At 58.9% G+C, this 16,061-nt stretch overlaps 1 protein-coding gene across 3 annotated transcripts; it reads left to right on the forward strand.

Annotated features, from left to right (window-relative positions):
• The first annotated feature begins 4,715 nt into the window (after nucleotides 1-4,715).
• Nucleotides 4,716-8,835, forward strand: LOC138065836 (PHD finger protein 7-like). 3 transcript variants are annotated; one of them, XM_068931248.1, is made up of 9 exons: nucleotides 4,716-4,951; nucleotides 5,421-5,512; nucleotides 6,041-6,142; nucleotides 6,433-6,557; nucleotides 7,122-7,284; nucleotides 7,373-7,479; nucleotides 7,583-7,696; nucleotides 8,115-8,233; nucleotides 8,427-8,835. In XM_068931248.1, exons 1-9 carry the CDS (start codon nucleotides 4,918-4,920, stop codon nucleotides 8,600-8,602), a joined length of 1,032 nt encoding a protein of 343 aa, XP_068787349.1. In that variant the 5' UTR covers nucleotides 4,716-4,917; the 3' UTR covers nucleotides 8,603-8,835. The 3 variants fall into 3 exon arrangements, with proteins under 3 accessions (XP_068787349.1, XP_068787350.1, XP_068787351.1); XM_068931249.1 differs by having other exon boundaries at nucleotides 7,409-7,479; XM_068931250.1 differs by having other exon boundaries at nucleotides 4,744-4,951; nucleotides 7,122-7,236; nucleotides 7,409-7,479; nucleotides 8,427-8,834.
• Nucleotides 8,836-16,061: the final 7,226 nt, after the last annotated feature.

The following is a 16,061-nucleotide window of genomic DNA, read 5'->3' on the forward strand; positions in this document are numbered from 1 at the left end:
GTCACCTTTGTTGCAGAGTTAGAATTGCTGTAGAGCTGCGGTATACACCCCGCGTGCCCAGGGCCCTGAAGTCCTGAGTAGCCAGGGTGGCCCAGGAACTCGCCCACTGGTCTCTGTACTGAGGAGACTGTGGGTCAATTTGGGACAACGGATCAAGTGGAGACAAGGTCACTGCCTGCAGAGACTGAGAGAGGTGGGACTGTTTAGCTTGGAGAAGGGCAGGCTCCCAGGGGGAGCCCGTCAATGTTGAGAAGTACCTGATGGGCGGGTGTAAAGCAGACGGAGCCAGACTCTTCTCGGGGCACTCCGTGAGTGGATGAGAGGCAGTGGGCACAAACTGGCACGCAGGCAATTCTCTCTGACCCTAAGAAAACCCTTCTTCCTTGCGAGGGTGGTGGAACATTGGAACAGGCTGCCCCAAGAGGTTGTGGAGTCTCCATCCTTGGAGATGCTGGAAAGCTGACCAGCCACGGTCCCCAGCAACCTGCTCCAGCAGACCCTGCTTGAGCAGGGGGCTGGCACCAGAGGATCTCCAGGTGTCCCTTCCAACCCTTCCAACTCTTCTGTGCTTTTGGGAACTCCGAGCCACTGGCACAATGCCTTTGACTGATTGTCACAAGAGCTCTCCAAGTGGCACTTTCTCTCGGGCTTCTCCTGCTTTGCCTGGCTTCCTCCATAGGTGCAAGCTGGGTGCTTGTGTGTGTTGATCAGCACCTTGCGTGGAGGCTGTGGCCATCCCAGAAACTGCGTGTTCGGCCATTCTGTCGGCCGGGGCTCAGCTGCGGGGGCCGGTCTGTCTAGCTCACAGGGTGGGTCTCTTCTTTACATGAGACAGGGTGTGCCCGGGGGCCCCTTGGTGGCCTCCTTGGACAGGTCCGGAGCCCTGAGGCATGTTCCAAGTTCTTCTTTGTCCCGCGCATCCACCACCTCCGTGGGTGTGGTGTAGTCCTCCTGCAGACTTGAGGTTGCTCATTGCAAAGTTTATAGCCTTATGAGTGGTCCCCTGCCAAGTCATCTGGCTTAGCATCCAACCCCTTGGTCCCCCTCAGGGCTCCCTGTAGTTTTTGTTTCCTTCCTTCAGCTGTGACCGCAGTTCTTCTCACTGACCACGTGGCTGCGGCTGATCTGTTTTATTTTAAGGGGTGCAGCCACATTTCCCCCTCGAGCCTAATGGCATAGCAGAGGCCTGCTATGGCAGGAGAGAACCTGAGAGGTGGAGACATAGGATGCAACAGAGGAGTACAGGCATGGGGGGATAAGGCATGGGGCACAGGCCGTCCTTGGAGACGCCACCCCTACCCACAAGTCCCCACTGGGCAGCTAAAGAAGGGGCGACCTGGCGCTGGAAAAGAAAAACATTGTCAGGGTTAACCGAGAGAGCAAAGAACAAGTGTCTGACCTGAGTAAAATGCACCCCATGTGGTAAGTGTTAAAGGTGGAGCTCATGTGGAGCTGCAGGGCAGCGAAGGAAGGGCAAGGTGCAAAAGGATGTTGGCAAGCGTCTCCAAATGGCCCACAGTGGGTGCTAGCATGAGGAAGAAACCATCAGCGTGAACATGAGCCTCCTGCCAAAGGCCCAAGGACTCCAGGGGCTGCCAACTCGCTGCAACGCCCTTCCCTCCACCTCCTCCAGACTGGAAGCCCCGACCTTGGGCGCCAGAGGAGTAGGGGAAGGGTGAGACAGAAAAGAGGCAGAGCCTGAGCACTGTGTGCAGACAGTTTTGAACTGTATTATTATTCTAAGAGGATCATTACTGACGCTTGGGTCTAGGTGGACCAATGCTCGGCCACAGAAGGGCTTCGTACTGCACTGTGGGCAGAGCCCACTTGACCTGGGCCCACTTGTCTTCCGCTTTCCAGATGGGCCAGCCTCAGCTTGAAATTGCCAATGTAACAAGGCAAAGTTCAAGTAACACAGCAGTTGATTCATGAAACCAGAGGAATTCATGTAACCGGACCAAGGAGGACTTTCATGCCTGAACTGCCTAGGCAGGATATTTTCGGAAAACATCCACCCGAAAAGCAAGCAAGCAAGCAAGCAAGCATGTGAGGCGTGCAGGCAAAAAACTGTGTGGTCCTTTGGGCAGGCATAATTACTTTGTTCTCTGTTTCTTCAAGGGTTCGCCCTCAGTTTGGGACAAGATTTGATGGAAAAGCAGATGTTCAGCTGCCTACTTCTCATCAGGACTGTCTTGACTGGCAAGGCATGGGCATTCGGCTTGTCAAGCAGCCCCTAGCTGTGTGTTGGATTTCTCAGGAAGAGGGCCCAAAAGGATTCTCTGTCAAACTTCCGTGTTAGCAGGACAAGGACAAGGTTGCCCCAAAGGAAGAAGTGGCACGTACCTCCTCCTTGGGTAGCCAAGGGCTTTGCTTGGGGCTTTTCTCCTCCCCGGCAGCACTGGCCTGTCACAGTGGGGGAAGTGTGTCACCCCAGCGGTGGTGGTGCGTGACAGTGGGGGTCTGTGTCACCCCAGTGGTGGTGGCGGGTCACAGTGGGTGAACTATGTCACCCCAGCGGTGGTGGTGCGTCACAGTGGGGGAAGTGTGTCACCCCAGCAGTGGTGGCGCGTCACAGTGGGGATCTGTGTCACCCCAGCGGTGGTGGCAGGTCACAGTGGGGGAAGTGTGTCACCCCAGTGATGGTGGCAGGTCACAGTGGGGGATCTGTGTCACCCCGGTGGCGGTGGTGGGTCACAGTGGGGGAAGTGTGTCACCCCAGCGGTGGTGGTGCGTGACAGTGGGGGAAGTGTGTCACCCCGGCAGTGGTGGTGGGTCACAGTGGGGGAAGTGTGTCACCCCAGCAGTGGTGGCAGGTCACAGTGGGGATCTGTGTCACCCCAGCGGTGGTGGCAGGTCACAGTGGGGGAAGTGTGTCACCCCAGTGGTGGTGGCAGGTCACAGTGGGGGATCTGTGTCACCCCAGCGGTGGTGGCGCGTCACAGTGGGGGAAGTGTGTCACCCCAGTGGTGGTGGCAGGTCACAGTGGGGGAAGTGTGTCACCCCGGCAGTGGTGGCAGGTCACAGTGGGGGAAGTGTGTCACCCCGGCAGTGGTGGCGGGTCACAGTGGGGATCTGTGTCACCCCGGCAGTGGTGGCAGGTCACAGTGGGGGAAGTGTGTCACCCCAGTGGTGGTGGCAGGTCACAGTGGGGAATCTGTGTCACCCCTTTGCATGAAGGACACTATACTGAATGAAGCTGCGGTTCTGTATAATTTTCCATCTGGAAGTAATAGTCAATTTCAGTCTGATCTAACCCTCTGTCAGATAGGTTTAAATAGTAAAAAAAGACTAGGTTCAATTTTTAAGGATCTACACTAAAAAACTAAACTAAAAACAGGTAGAGAAACTCTGGGAATGAGGCAAATGTTAGTCAAGCAAATTCCTCTGCTGAAACAAAAAAAAATAGCAACTAACGAAAAATTAGGACAAGCAGACCAATTAGTATCAGATTTCATGAAAGAAATAAATTATGCCCTGATTTTAGAGGAATTATCAACCTTTCATAAGAACGTTTAAAGTGAAACAGGTAAGTTCTATTTAACTAAAACTGGGTCCTATATTCATTTGATTTTAAATTCAAGAATTTGGAATATCAAAACCATTTTGTCTAGCTGTGAATGGGGTGCAGCAAAAGGGAACCACCCTGTGTCTCACTATTAGTAAAGAGTTGGGTTGCCCCAAGGGAAGAAGTGACGTCCCACCAGGTAGCCAAGGGCTTTGCTTCGGCCTTTTCTCCTCCCCGGCAGCACTGGCCTGTCACAGTGGGGGAAGTGTGTCACCCCAGCGGTGGTGGCGGGTCACAGTGGGGATCTGTGTCACCCCAGCGGTGGTGGCAGGTCACAGTGGGTGAAGTGTGTCACCCCAGCGGTGGTGGCGGGTCATAGTGGGGGAAGTGTGTCACCCCGGTGGCAGTGGTGGGTCACAGTGGGGGAAGTGTGTCACCCCAGCGGTGGTGGCAGGTCACAGTGGGGGAAGTGTGTCACCCCAGCAGTGGTGGCGGGTCACAGTGGGGATCTGTGTCACCCCAGTGGTGGTGGCGGGTCACAGTGGGGGATCTCTGTCACCCCAGCGGTGGTGGCAGGTCACAGTGGGGGAAGTGTGTCACCACAGCGGTGGTGGCGGGTCACAGTGGGGGAAGTGTGTCACCCCAGCGGTGGTGGCGTGTCACAGTGGGGATCTGTGTCACCCCAGCGGTGGTGGCGTGTCACAGTGGGTGAAGTGTGTCACCCCAGCAGTGGTGGCGGGTCACAGTGGGGGATCTGTGTCACCCCAGCGGTGGTGGCAGGTCACAGTGGGGGAAGTGTGTCACCCCGGCGGCGGTGGTGGGTCACAGTGGGGGAAGTGTGTCACCCCAGCAGTGGTGGTGGGTCACAGTGGGGATCTGTGTCACCCCAGTGGTGGTGGCAGGTCACAGTGGGGGATCTGTGTCACCCCGGTGGCGGTGGTGGGTCACAATGAGGCAGGTGAGGCGGGCGGCCCAGGCGGTACTAAAAGGGCCGCGGGGCGCGGGCAGCCCCAGGCGGGAGGCAGCGCCTCCGAGCACGGGACAGGTGAGGGCAGGGGAGGTGCCGCTGCCCCGCGCAGGGCCGGGCCCGGGGCGCTGCTGCAGCCCCGCTGGGCTCAAGGGCCGCGGCCGCGCTGCCCTGGGGCCTGGCCCGCTCCTGGCCCTGCGGCAGAGGCGGAGACCCACCGCCCCGGCCCGGCGGGAGGCGGGAGAGCCCAGGCAGGGGCTAGCGCGGGGCTGCCGCGGGAGCAGCAGCGGGGCCCCTCGCCCCGGGGGCTGGCGCTGGGCTGGAAAGTCACCCTGGTGCCGCTGCCCCGCCAGGGTCGGCGCAGGAGCGTGGGGAGCGGAGAGCCCGGCGCGGCTGGGCCAGGGCTTTTCCGCAGCACTCGCCGTCGACCCGCGTGGAGCGCGCCATGAAGCGCAAGGCCCCCGACTCGAGGGAGGAGGGTGAGAGCGAAGGGAGCGCCGAGGTGCCCGCAGCCCGCGGCCGGGCCAAGGGCTCGGGGGGCGGCTGGCGGGTGGCGGCGGGGTGGCCGGAGCGGCGCAGCGTGCCCGCGGCAGGACCCGTGCTCTCGCGCGCGCGAGGCCTGGGGCGCGGGGAGGGCCGTGCGGGGAGGAGGGCTGTGCCGGGGGGAGGAAAGGCCGGTGCTGCCCAGGGCTGGCCGGGAGCGAGAGGGGCCGGGAGAGGCGAGGGGAAGGCGAGGGCAGGTCGTGCCTGGGAGCCCCTGCGCCCGGGGCGGGAGCCTCCTCTGGGTCAGCGTGGGGCTGCCGGGGAGCCGTGGGGTGGCAGCCAGCACGTGGAGGGCGTCTGGGCAGCGGGGTGAGGGCAGGCCCTTGCGGGGGAAGCCCTCCAGGACCCTTTCGCAGGCCCCCGCGAGGCGCTCAGTGCTTGTGGCGTTTGCTCTCCCCTCCGCAGCGTGCGTGCTGTGTCGCCGGGCCGATTCCGACCCAGATAAGTATGGGGAGAAACGGCGGCAGGACGGTCTCTGCGCCCATGAGAACTGCCTGGTGAGTGTCCCTGGGGCTGCCTCCAGCTTCCCGCGGTGGCCCAGCCCAGCAGCCTGCCATCTCCACGCCCAGCCGGGCAGCTTTGGGGCGTGGGGGTGCGCCTGGCTCTGGGGCTGTGGAAATCCCATCCCAAGAGCTCTGCGAGTGCCAACTCCTCCTCGACGCCTCCGGGAGTCCCTTTGCTGCCCTCTGCTCGGGCTCTCGTCGTCCGCCCCAGCACGGCGTGTGCTCCGCTCAGCAGGGCCCAGCAGGCCAGCGCTGCCTGCAGGAGTGTCCGCCAGCCCCTCGCCCGGGCTCTCTGCGCCGCTGCCTTCCCAGCGCTCAGCACAGCCTGGCTGCCCACCTCTCCCACTCTTTGTGCTACTTGTTGTGGAGCAGCTCAAAGGCCCAGGAGCATTGCAGCTCGCTCAGTGCCAGGGAACTGAGCGTGGTGTGCCCCGGCCCTCTCGCCAGTGCCTCAGCACCGGCCGGCAGCAGTGGGCCGTGCCTGCCTGACCTACTGAGCTCTGGGACTTTTCTGTTTTTCAGTATCTTGCCAGCGGGCTCCCTGTGAGAGGCACCAACGAGCTGGGAGCCAACAAGTTCCTTCCGGCGGATATCAGGCGGGCAGTGAAGCGGGCAACTCGGAAGGTGAAGAGCTCGTCGGGGTGTGGGGAGGTCTGTGCCAGCATGGGTTTGTGCAAGCTCAGCCTGTGCCCTGGGGAGGAAACCTCGGGCTTTTCCGTCAGCTCCGGGCAACGCTCCCGCAAGCGGCAGGAGCTGCAGAGAGGCTCCAGCAGAAGCAGGAATGCCAGTGCCTGAGGTGGCTCTGCAGGACGGGACCCAGCAGTGCCCACGTGCCTGCAGCCTTCCCAGAGGTGTGGGGCAGGCCTTGGGGGCCCTGAGCGTGTCTCTGATGGGGCCTGCTGTGCTCTTTGCAGCGCTGCTACGTCTGTGGTGAGCGGGGAGCCACCATTAGCTGCCGGCAGAAGGGCTGCAAGCGCAGCTTCCACTTCCCCTGCGGCTGCGAAGATGGCTGCGTCTCGCAGTTCTTTGGGCAGCGCAGGTAAGAGCTGACGAGCCTCGTGCTGGGCCGCCTTTGCCTCCTTTGCCCTGCTGGCAGCACTGGCCAAGAGGGCGAAGCAGCTGCTTGCTCTGCTCTGCGGTGACCCTGCAGGAGCCCTGCCAGGGCCAGAGTCAGGGCATGGAGGGCTCCTTTATGCACCCCTTTTGCCTCCTCTGGGTGCAGGAGCAGAGTGGGAGGGTCTGTCCTCAGCCATGCCCTGGCAATCCCTTGTTCTCGGCTCCCGGGGGAGCTGGGGAAGCAGCAGCTGTGGCTGGGGGCTGGAGAGCCAGTGTGTTGGTCAGGCCTTCTGTCTGCAGGCAAGGTCCCTGAGCTTGGCGTGAGTGCGCCAGAGCCCACCTCAGAGGGGTGATGGCGGGGCCTCAGCTAGAATGTGCCGGGACCCTTGGGTGGGAGATGCATGGGCAGGAAGGGGATGGGAAGAGAGACATGCACACATTGCGCAGGCAGCAGCCAGCCTCTACAGCCTGTGGGGTCGTCTTGTCCAGAAAGGCGGGAGGACTCCATGCGTCCTGACCTCGCCCACCCCTTCTGTGTTGCACCCAGGTCCTTCTGCCGGGAACATCGCCCAGAACAAACAGTGCAGGTGCAGCAGGATGGGGAGACCTCCTGCGTCATTTGTCTGGAGCCCGTGGAGGAACAGCTCTCCCACCACACTCTGGTGTGCCCTGCGTGTAGGCACGCGTGGTTCCATCGGGGCTGCATCCAGGTAGGAGGCCCTTCCAGCGCCCCTTGGGCATGGCGGGTGCCCAGCAGTGGGCAGTGCCCCACTCACGTGGCTTGTGCCTCTCTTGCAGCAACAGGCTCTCAGCGCTGGCTTCTTCTGCTTGCAGTGCCCACAGTGTAACGACAGGGAGACCTTCCTGTGGGAAATGTCTGCCATGGGGATCCGAGTGCCCCTCCGGTTGGTTCTCTTCTGCCCTTGCCCCGTGCCCACGAGACAGAAGGAGGGCACGAGCACGAGGGGCAGGGGAGGCTCATGCCCTTGCTTTGCTTCAACCTGTCAGACAACCCACCTGGGAGGCAGAGGGGGCCTTTGCTGAGCTCAATGAGAGGCACAGCCGCTGTGACGCCAGCCGGTGCCTTTCTGCGCGAGGCAGAGAAGAGGCAGCAGAAGAGGGGTAAGTCAGCAAAGCAGCAATTTCCCCACTGCCCATGTGGTGGCAGGTGCCCTAGTGGCAGTCTCGCGGCATCTCTGAGGGTCTTTGGAAGGTGGATGGACGCCCTCCAGGGGCGGAAGAAGAGGCAAAGGGACAGCCCTTTTCCATGGGGAGGCTGTGCTGCCAGGGCAGGAGGGATGGCCCTGCTAGCGCTGGCCAAGCAGTGCGCCAAGGAGTGGAGGGTTCGCCTGGGGCTGTGCCCAGGCTCTTCACCTCCCCAAGAGCTCTGGGAGCAAGGCCTCTCGGCACTGAGGTGGCACCAAGCCGGGGAGCTCTGCCAGGCACCCTCTTGCTCGAGTCTCTTTGTCCTTGGCCGCCTCCCTGGTGTCACCGCCAGCACTGGCTGCCACTTTGGCCACCAATCCGTTTGCTCTCCCAGGCCGTGGGAGCTGCTCCTGTGCTGCTCCTGTGCTGCCAGAGGCACGCACCGACGCTGCTCCGCCTTGAGGCCCACCACAGCCACGTGGGAGTGTGACGACTGTGCGGGTCTGGGCACTGGTAAGCGGAGAAGCTGTGTCCCCCTGGGTGCCCCCGGGCCACAGCCAGGGCCAGGCAGAGCCTTAGCATGGGTGCTCAGGGCGGGCTTGGCAGAGCGGTCTCTACTGCCAGGGGGCCACCGCTCTGGCCTCCCCTGCCCTGGGAGTGTGGGGGCGTGGGGCCGTGCTGCTGACCTTCCTGCCTCTCCTTGCAGCCTCCAGCGCGCAGTCGGGGCCGGCCACCTCCAGCAGCAGCAGCAGCCAAGCGGCATCATCCCCCAGCTCCCAGGCTCCTGCGAGCAGCAGCCGGGCAGGCCGGACTGGGCCAGAGCGAAGGCCAGGCCGCTCGCGGTTAAGGCGCCGCTCACAACATCCCTACAGCCGGCCCTGAAACGCCAGCGCTGCCCCAGCCCACACGGGCTCCTTCTTGGCAGCTCTGCGGGCCAGGCCTTGTGGCAGCCCCAAGGGATGCCACTGCTCCCCAGCCGTGGCACCTGCTGCCTGCGCCCGGCCTGCGTCCACAGTCCAGATGCGCTGCCTCACCCAAGAGGGGCGCTCCCTTGCAGCCACAGGGAACCACCCTGTGTCTCACTGTCAGTAAAGAGAATTGTATTTGAGTACCGTAGCAAGAGCTGTGGCCTTCTTTAAGTGCCGAGTGAGATCCAGGGATGCAAGTCACCTTTGTTGCAGAGTTAGAATTGCTGTAGAGCTGCGGTATACACCCCGCGTGCCCAGGGCCCTGAAGTCCTGAGTAGCCAGGGTGGCCCAGGAACTCGCCCACTGGTCTCTGTACTGAGGAGACTGTGGGTCAATTTGGGACAACGGATCAAGTGGAGACAAGGTCACTGCCTGCAGAGACTGAGAGAGGTGGGACTGTTTAGCTTGGAGAAGGGCAGGCTCCCAGGGGGAGCCCGTCAATGTTGAGAAGTACCTGATGGGCGGGTGTAAAGCAGACGGAGCCAGACTCTTCTCGGGGCACTCCGTGAGTGGATGAGAGGCAGTGGGCACAAACTGGCACGCAGGCAATTCTCTCTGACCCTAAGAAAACCCTTCTTCCTTGCGAGGGTGGTGGAACATTGGAACAGGCTGCCCCAAGAGGTTGTGGAGTCTCCATCCTTGGAGATGCTGGAAAGCTGACCAGCCACGGTCCCCAGCAACCTGCTCCAGCAGACCCTGCTTGAGCAGGGGGCTGGCACCAGAGGATCTCCAGGTGTCCCTTCCAACCCTTCCAACTCTTCTGTGCTTTTGGGAACTCCGAGCCACTGGCACAATGCCTTTGACTGATTGTCACAAGAGCTCTCCAAGTGGCACTTTCTCTCGGGCTTCTCCTGCTTTGCCTGGCTTCCTCCATAGGTGCAAGCTGGGTGCTTGTGTGTGTTGATCAGCACCTTGCGTGGAGGCTGTGGCCATCCCAGAAACTGCGTGTTCGGCCATTCTGTCGGCCGGGGCTCAGCTGCGGGGGCCGGTCTGTCTAGCTCACAGGGTGGGTCTCTTCTTTACATGAGACAGGGTGTGCCCGGGGGCCCCTTGGTGGCCTCCTTGGACAGGTCCGGAGCCCTGAGGCATGTTCCAAGTTCTTCTTTGTCCCGCGCATCCACCACCTCCGTGGGTGTGGTGTAGTCCTCCTGCAGACTTGAGGTTGCTCATTGCAAAGTTTATAGCCTTATGAGTGGTCCCCTGCCAAGTCATCTGGCTTAGCATCCAACCCCTTGGTCCCCCTCAGGGCTCCCTGTAGTTTTTGTTTCCTTCCTTCAGCTGTGACCGCAGTTCTTCTCACTGACCACGTGGCTGCGGCTGATCTGTTTTATTTTAAGGGGTGCAGCCACATTTCCCCCTCGAGCCTAATGGCATAGCAGAGGCCTGCTATGGCAGGAGAGAACCTGAGAGGTGGAGACATAGGATGCAACAGAGGAGTACAGGCATGGGGGGATAAGGCATGGGGCACAGGCCGTCCTTGGAGACGCCACCCCTACCCACAAGTCCCCACTGGGCAGCTAAAGAAGGGGCGACCTGGCGCTGGAAAAGAAAAACATTGTCAGGGTTAACCGAGAGAGCAAAGAACAAGTGTCTGACTTGAGTAAAATGCACCCCATGTGGTAAGTGTTAAAGGTGGAGCTCATGTGGAGCTGCAGGGCAGCGAAGGAAGGGCAAGGTGCAAAAGGATGTTGGCAAGCGTCTCCAAATGGCCCACAGTGGGTGCTAGCATGAGGAAGAAACCATCAGCGTGAACATGAGCCTCCTGCCAAAGGCCCAAGGACTCCAGGGGCTGCCAACTCACTGCAACGCCCTTCCCTCCACCTCCTCCAGACTGGAAGCCCTGACCTTGGGCGCCAGAGGAGTAGGGGAAGGGTGAGACAGAAAAGAGGCAGAGCCTGAGCACTGTGTGCAGACAGTTTTGAACTGTATTATTATTCTAAGAGGATCATTACTGACGCTTGGGTCTAGGTGGACCAATGCTCGGCCACAGAAGGGCTTCGTACTGCACTGTGGGCAGAGCCCACTTGACCTGGGCCCACTTGTCTTCCGCTTTCCAGATGGGCCAGCCTCAGCTTGAAATTGCCAATGTAACAAGGCAAAGTTCAAGTAACACAGCAGTTGATTCATGAAACCAGAGGAATTCATGTAACCGGACCAAGGAGGACTTTCATGCCTGAACTGCCTAGGCAGGATATTTTCGGAAAACATCCACCCGAAAAGCAAGCAAGCAAGCAAGCAAGCATGTGAGGCGTGCAGGCAAAAAACTGTGTGGTCCTTTGGGCAGGCATAATTACTTTGTTCTCTGTTTCTTCAAGGGTTCGCCCTCAGTTTGGGACAAGATTTGATGGAAAAGCAGATGTTCAGCTGCCTACTTCTCATCAGGACTGTCTTGACTGGCAAGGCATGGGCATTCGGCTTGTCAAGCAGCCCCTAGCTGTGTGTTGGATTTCTCAGGAAGAGGGCCCAAAAGGATTCTCTGTCAAACTTCCGTGTTAGCAGGACAAGGACAAGGTTGCCCCAAAGGAAGAAGTGGCACGTACCTCCTCCTTGGGTAGCCAAGAGCTTTGCTTGGGGCTTTTCTCCTCCCCGGCAGCACTGGCCTGTCACAGTGGGGGAAGTGTGTCACCCCAGCGGTGGTGGTGCGTGACAGTGGGGGTCTGTGTCACCCCAGTGGTGGTGGCGGGTCACAGTGGGTGAACTATGTCACCCCAGTGGTGGTGGCGCGTCACAGTGGGGGAAGTGTGTCACCCCAGCAGTGGTGGCGCGTCACAGTGGGGATCTGTGTCACCCCAGCGGTGGTGGCAGGTCACAGTGGGGGAAGTGTGTCACCCCAGTGATGGTGGCAGGTCACAGTGGGGGATCTGTGTCACCCCGGTGGCGGTGGTGGGTCACAGTGGGGGAAGTGTGTCACCCCAGCGGTGGTGGTGCGTGACAGTGGGGGAAGTGTGTCACCCCGGCAGTGGTGGTGGGTCACAGTGGGGGAAGTGTGTCACCCCAGCAGTGGTGGCAGGTCACAGTGGGGATCTGTGTCACCCCAGCGGTGGTGGCAGGTCACAGTGGGGGAAGTGTGTCACCCCAGTGGTGGTGGCAGGTCACAGTGGGGGATCTGTGTCACCCCAGCGGTGGTGGCGCGTCACAGTGGGGATCTGTGTCACCCCAGTGGTGGTGGCAGGTCACAGTGGGGGATCTGTGTCACCCCAGCGGTGGTGGTGCGTGACAGTGGGGGAAGTGTGTCACCCCAGCAGTGGTGGCGGGTCACAGTGGGGATCTGTGTCACCCCAGCAGTGGTGGCAGGTCACAGTGGGGGAAGTGTGTCACCCCAGTGGTGGTGGCAGGTCACAGTGGGGAATCTGTGTCACCCCTTTGCATGAAGGACACTATACTGAATGAAGCTGCGGTTCTGTATAATTTTCCATCTGGAAGTAATAGTCAATTTCAGTCTGATCTAACCCTCTGTCAGATAGGTTTAAATAGTAAAAAAAGACTAGGTTCAATTTTTAAGGATCTACACTAAAAAACTAAACTAAAAACAGGTAGAGAAACTCTGGGAATGAGGCAAATGTTAGTCAAGCAAATTCCTCTGCTGAAACAAAAAAAAATAGCAACTAACGAAAAATTAGGACAAGCAGACCAATTAGTATCAGATTTCATGAAAGAAATAAATTATGCCCTGATTTTAGAGGAATTATCAACCTTTCATAAGAACGTTTAAAGTGAAACAGGTAAGTTCTATTTAACTAAAACTGGGTCCTATATTCATTTGATTTTAAATTCAAGAATTTGGAATATCAAAACCATTTTGTCTAGCTGTGAATGGGGTGCAGCAAAAGGGAACCACCCTGTGTCTCACTATTAGTAAAGAGTTGGGTTGCCCCAAGGGAAGAAGTGACGTCCCACCAGGTAGCCAAGGGCTTTGCTTCGGCCTTTTCTCCTCCCCGGCAGCACTGGCCTGTCACAGTGGGGGAAGTGTGTCACCCCTGCGGTGGTGGTGCGTGACAGTGGGGGTCTGTGTCACCCCAGTGGTGGTCCCAGGTCACAGTGGGTGAAGTGTGTCACCCCAGCAGTGGTGGCGCGTCACAGTGGGGAAAGTGTGTCACCCCAGCAGTGGTGGCGGGTCACAGTGGGGATCTGTGTCACCCCAGCGGTGGTGGCAGGTCACAGTGGGGGAAGTGTGTCACCCCAGCGGTGGTGGCGGGTCATAGTGGGGGAAGTGTGTCACCCCGGTGGCGGTGGTGGGTCACAGTGGGGGAAGTGTGTCACCCCAGCAGTGGTGGTGGGTCACAGTGGGGATCTGTGTCACCCCAGTGGTGGTGGCAGGTCACAGTGGGGGATCTGTGTCACCCCGGTGGCGGTGTTGGGTCACAGTGGGGGAAGTGTGTCACCCCAGCGGTGGTGGCGGGTCACAGTGGGGGAAGTGTGTCACCCCAGTGGTGGTGGCAGGTCACAGTGGGGATCTGTGTCACCCCAGCGGTGGTGGCAGGTCACAGTGGGGGAAGTGTGTCACCCCAGCAGTGGTGGCAGGTCACAGTGGGGGAAGTGTGTCACCCCGGCAGTGGTGGCGGGTCACAGTGGGGATCTGTGTCACCCCGGCAGTGGTGGCAGGTCACAGTGGGGGAAGTGTGTCACCCCAGTGGTGGTGGCAGGTCACAGTGGGGAATCTGTGTCACCCCTTTGCATGAAGGACACTATACTGAATGAAGCTGCGGTTCTGTATAATTTTCCATCTGGAAGTAATAGTCAATTTCAGTCTGATCTAACCCTCTGTCAGATAGGTTTAAATAGTAAAAAAAGACTAGGTTCAATTTTTAAGGATCTACACTAAAAAACTAAACTAAAAACAGGTAGAGAAACTCTGGGAATGAGGCAAATGTTAGTCAAGCAAATTCCTCTGCTGAAACAAAAAAAAATAGCAACTAACGAAAAATTAGGACAAGCAGACCAATTAGTATCAGATTTCATGAAAGAAATAAATTATGCCCTGATTTTAGAGGAATTATCAACCTTTCATAAGAACGTTTAAAGTGAAACAGGTAAGTTCTATTTAACTAAAACTGGGTCCTATATTCATTTGATTTTAAATTCAAGAATTTGGAATATCAAAACCATTTTGTCTAGCTGTGAATGGGGTGCAGCAAAAGGGAACCACCCTGTGTCTCACTATTAGTAAAGAGTTGGGTTGCCCCAAGGGAAGAAGTGACGTCCCACCAGGTAGCCAAGGGCTTTGCTTCGGCCTTTTCTCCTCCCCGGCAGCACTGGCCTGTCACAGTGGGGGAAGTGTGTCACCCCTGCGGTGGTGGTGCGTGACAGTGGGGGTCTGTGTCACCCCAGTGGTGGTCCCAGGTCACAGTGGGTGAAGTGTGTCACCCCAGCAGTGGTGGCGCGTCACAGTGGGGAAAGTGTGTCACCCCAGCAGTGGTGGCGGGTCACAGTGGGGATCTGTGTCACCCCAGCGGTGGTGGCAGGTCACAGTGGGGGAAGTGTGTCACCCCAGCGGTGGTGGCGGGTCATAGTGGGGGAAGTGTGTCACCCCGGTGGCGGTGGTGGGTCACAGTGGGGGAAGTGTGTCACCCCGGCAGTGGTGGTGCGTGACAGTGGGGGTCTGTGTCACCCCAGTGGTGGTCCCAGGTCACAGTGGGTGAAGTGTGTCACCCCGGTGGCGGTGTTGGGTCACAGTGGGGGAAGTGTGTCACCCCAGCAGTGGTGGTGGGTCACAGTGGGGATCTGTGTCACCCCAGTGGTGGTGGCAGGTCACAGTGGGGGATCTGTGTCACCCCGGTGGCGGTGTTGGGTCACAGTGGGGGAAGTGTGTCACCCCAGCGGTGGTGGCGGGTCACAGTGGGGGAAGTGTGTCACCCCAGTGGTGGTGGCGGGTCACAGTGGGGATCTGTGTCACCCCAGTGGTGGTGGCGGGTCACAGTGGGGGATCTCTGTCACCCCAGCGGTGGTGGCAGGTCACAGTGGGGGAAGTGTGTCACCACAGCGGTGGTGGCGGGTCACAGTGGGTGAAGTGTGTCACCCCAGCGGTGGTGGCGCGTCACAGTGGGGATCTGTGTCACCCCAGCGGTGGTGGCGTGTCACAGTGGGTGAAGTGTGTAACCCCTGTGATGGTGGCAGGTCACAGTGGGGGATCTGTGTCACCCCGGTGGCGGTGGTGGGTCACAGTGGGGGAAGTGTGTCACCCCAGCGGTGGTGGTGCGTGACAGTGGGGGAAGTGTGTCACCCCAGCAGTGGTGGCAGGTCACAGTGGGGGAAGTGTGTCACCCCAGCGGTGGTGGTGCGTGACAGTGGGGGAAGTGTGTCACCCCAGCAGTGGTGGTGGGTCACAGTGGGGGAAGTGTGTCACCCCAGCAGTGGTGGCGGGTCACAGTGGGGATCTGTGTCACCCCAGTGGTGGTGGCAGGTCACAGTGGGGGATCTGTGTCACCCCAGCGGTGGTGGTGCGTGACAGTGGGGGAAGTGTGTCACCCCAGCAGTGGTGGCGGGTCACAGTGGGGATCTGTGTCACCCCAGCAGTGGTGGCAGGTCACAGTGGGGGAAGTGTGTCACCCCAGTGGTGGTGGCAGGTCACAGTGGGGAATCTGTGTCACCCCTTTGCATGAAGGACACTATACTGAATGAAGCTGCGGTTCTGTATAATTTTCCATCTGGAAGTAATAGTCAATTTCAGTCTGATCTAACCCTCTGTCAGATAGGTTTAAATAGTAAAAAAAGACTAGGTTCAATTTTTAAGGATCTACACTAAAAAACTAAACTAAAAACAGGTAGAGAAACTCTGGGAATGAGGCAAATGTTAGTCAAGCAAATTCCTCTGCTGAAACAAAAAAAAATAGCAACTAACGAAAAATTAGGACAAGCAGACCAATTAGTATCAGATTTCATGAAAGAAATAAATTATGCCCTGATTTTAGAGGAATTATCAACCTTTCATAAGAACGTTTAAAGTGAAACAGGTAAGTTCTATTTAACTAAAACTGGGTCCTATATTCATTTGATTTTAAATTCAAGAATTTGGAATATCAAAACCATTTTGTCTAGCTGTGAATGGGGTGCAGCAAAAGGGAACCACCCTGTGTCTCACTATTAGTAAAGAGTTGGGTTGCCCCAAGGGAAGAAGTGACGTCCCACCAGGTAGCCAAGGGCTTTGCTTGGGCCTTTTCTCCTCCCCGGCAGCACTGGCCTGTCACAGTGGGGGAAGTGTGTCACCCCTGCGGTGGTGGTGCGTGACAGTGGGGGTCTGTGTCACCCCAGTGGTGGTCCCAGGTCACAGTGGGTGAAGTGTGTCACCCCAGCAGTGGTGGCGCGTCACAGTGGGGAAAGTGTGTCACCCCAGCAGTGGTGGCGGGTCACAGTGGGGATCTGTGTCACCCCAGCGG

The sequence above is a fragment of the Struthio camelus genome, chromosome 1, assembly GCF_040807025.1.
Source record: "Struthio camelus isolate bStrCam1 chromosome 1, bStrCam1.hap1, whole genome shotgun sequence".
Classification (NCBI taxonomy): Eukaryota; Metazoa; Chordata; class Aves; order Struthioniformes; family Struthionidae; genus Struthio; species Struthio camelus.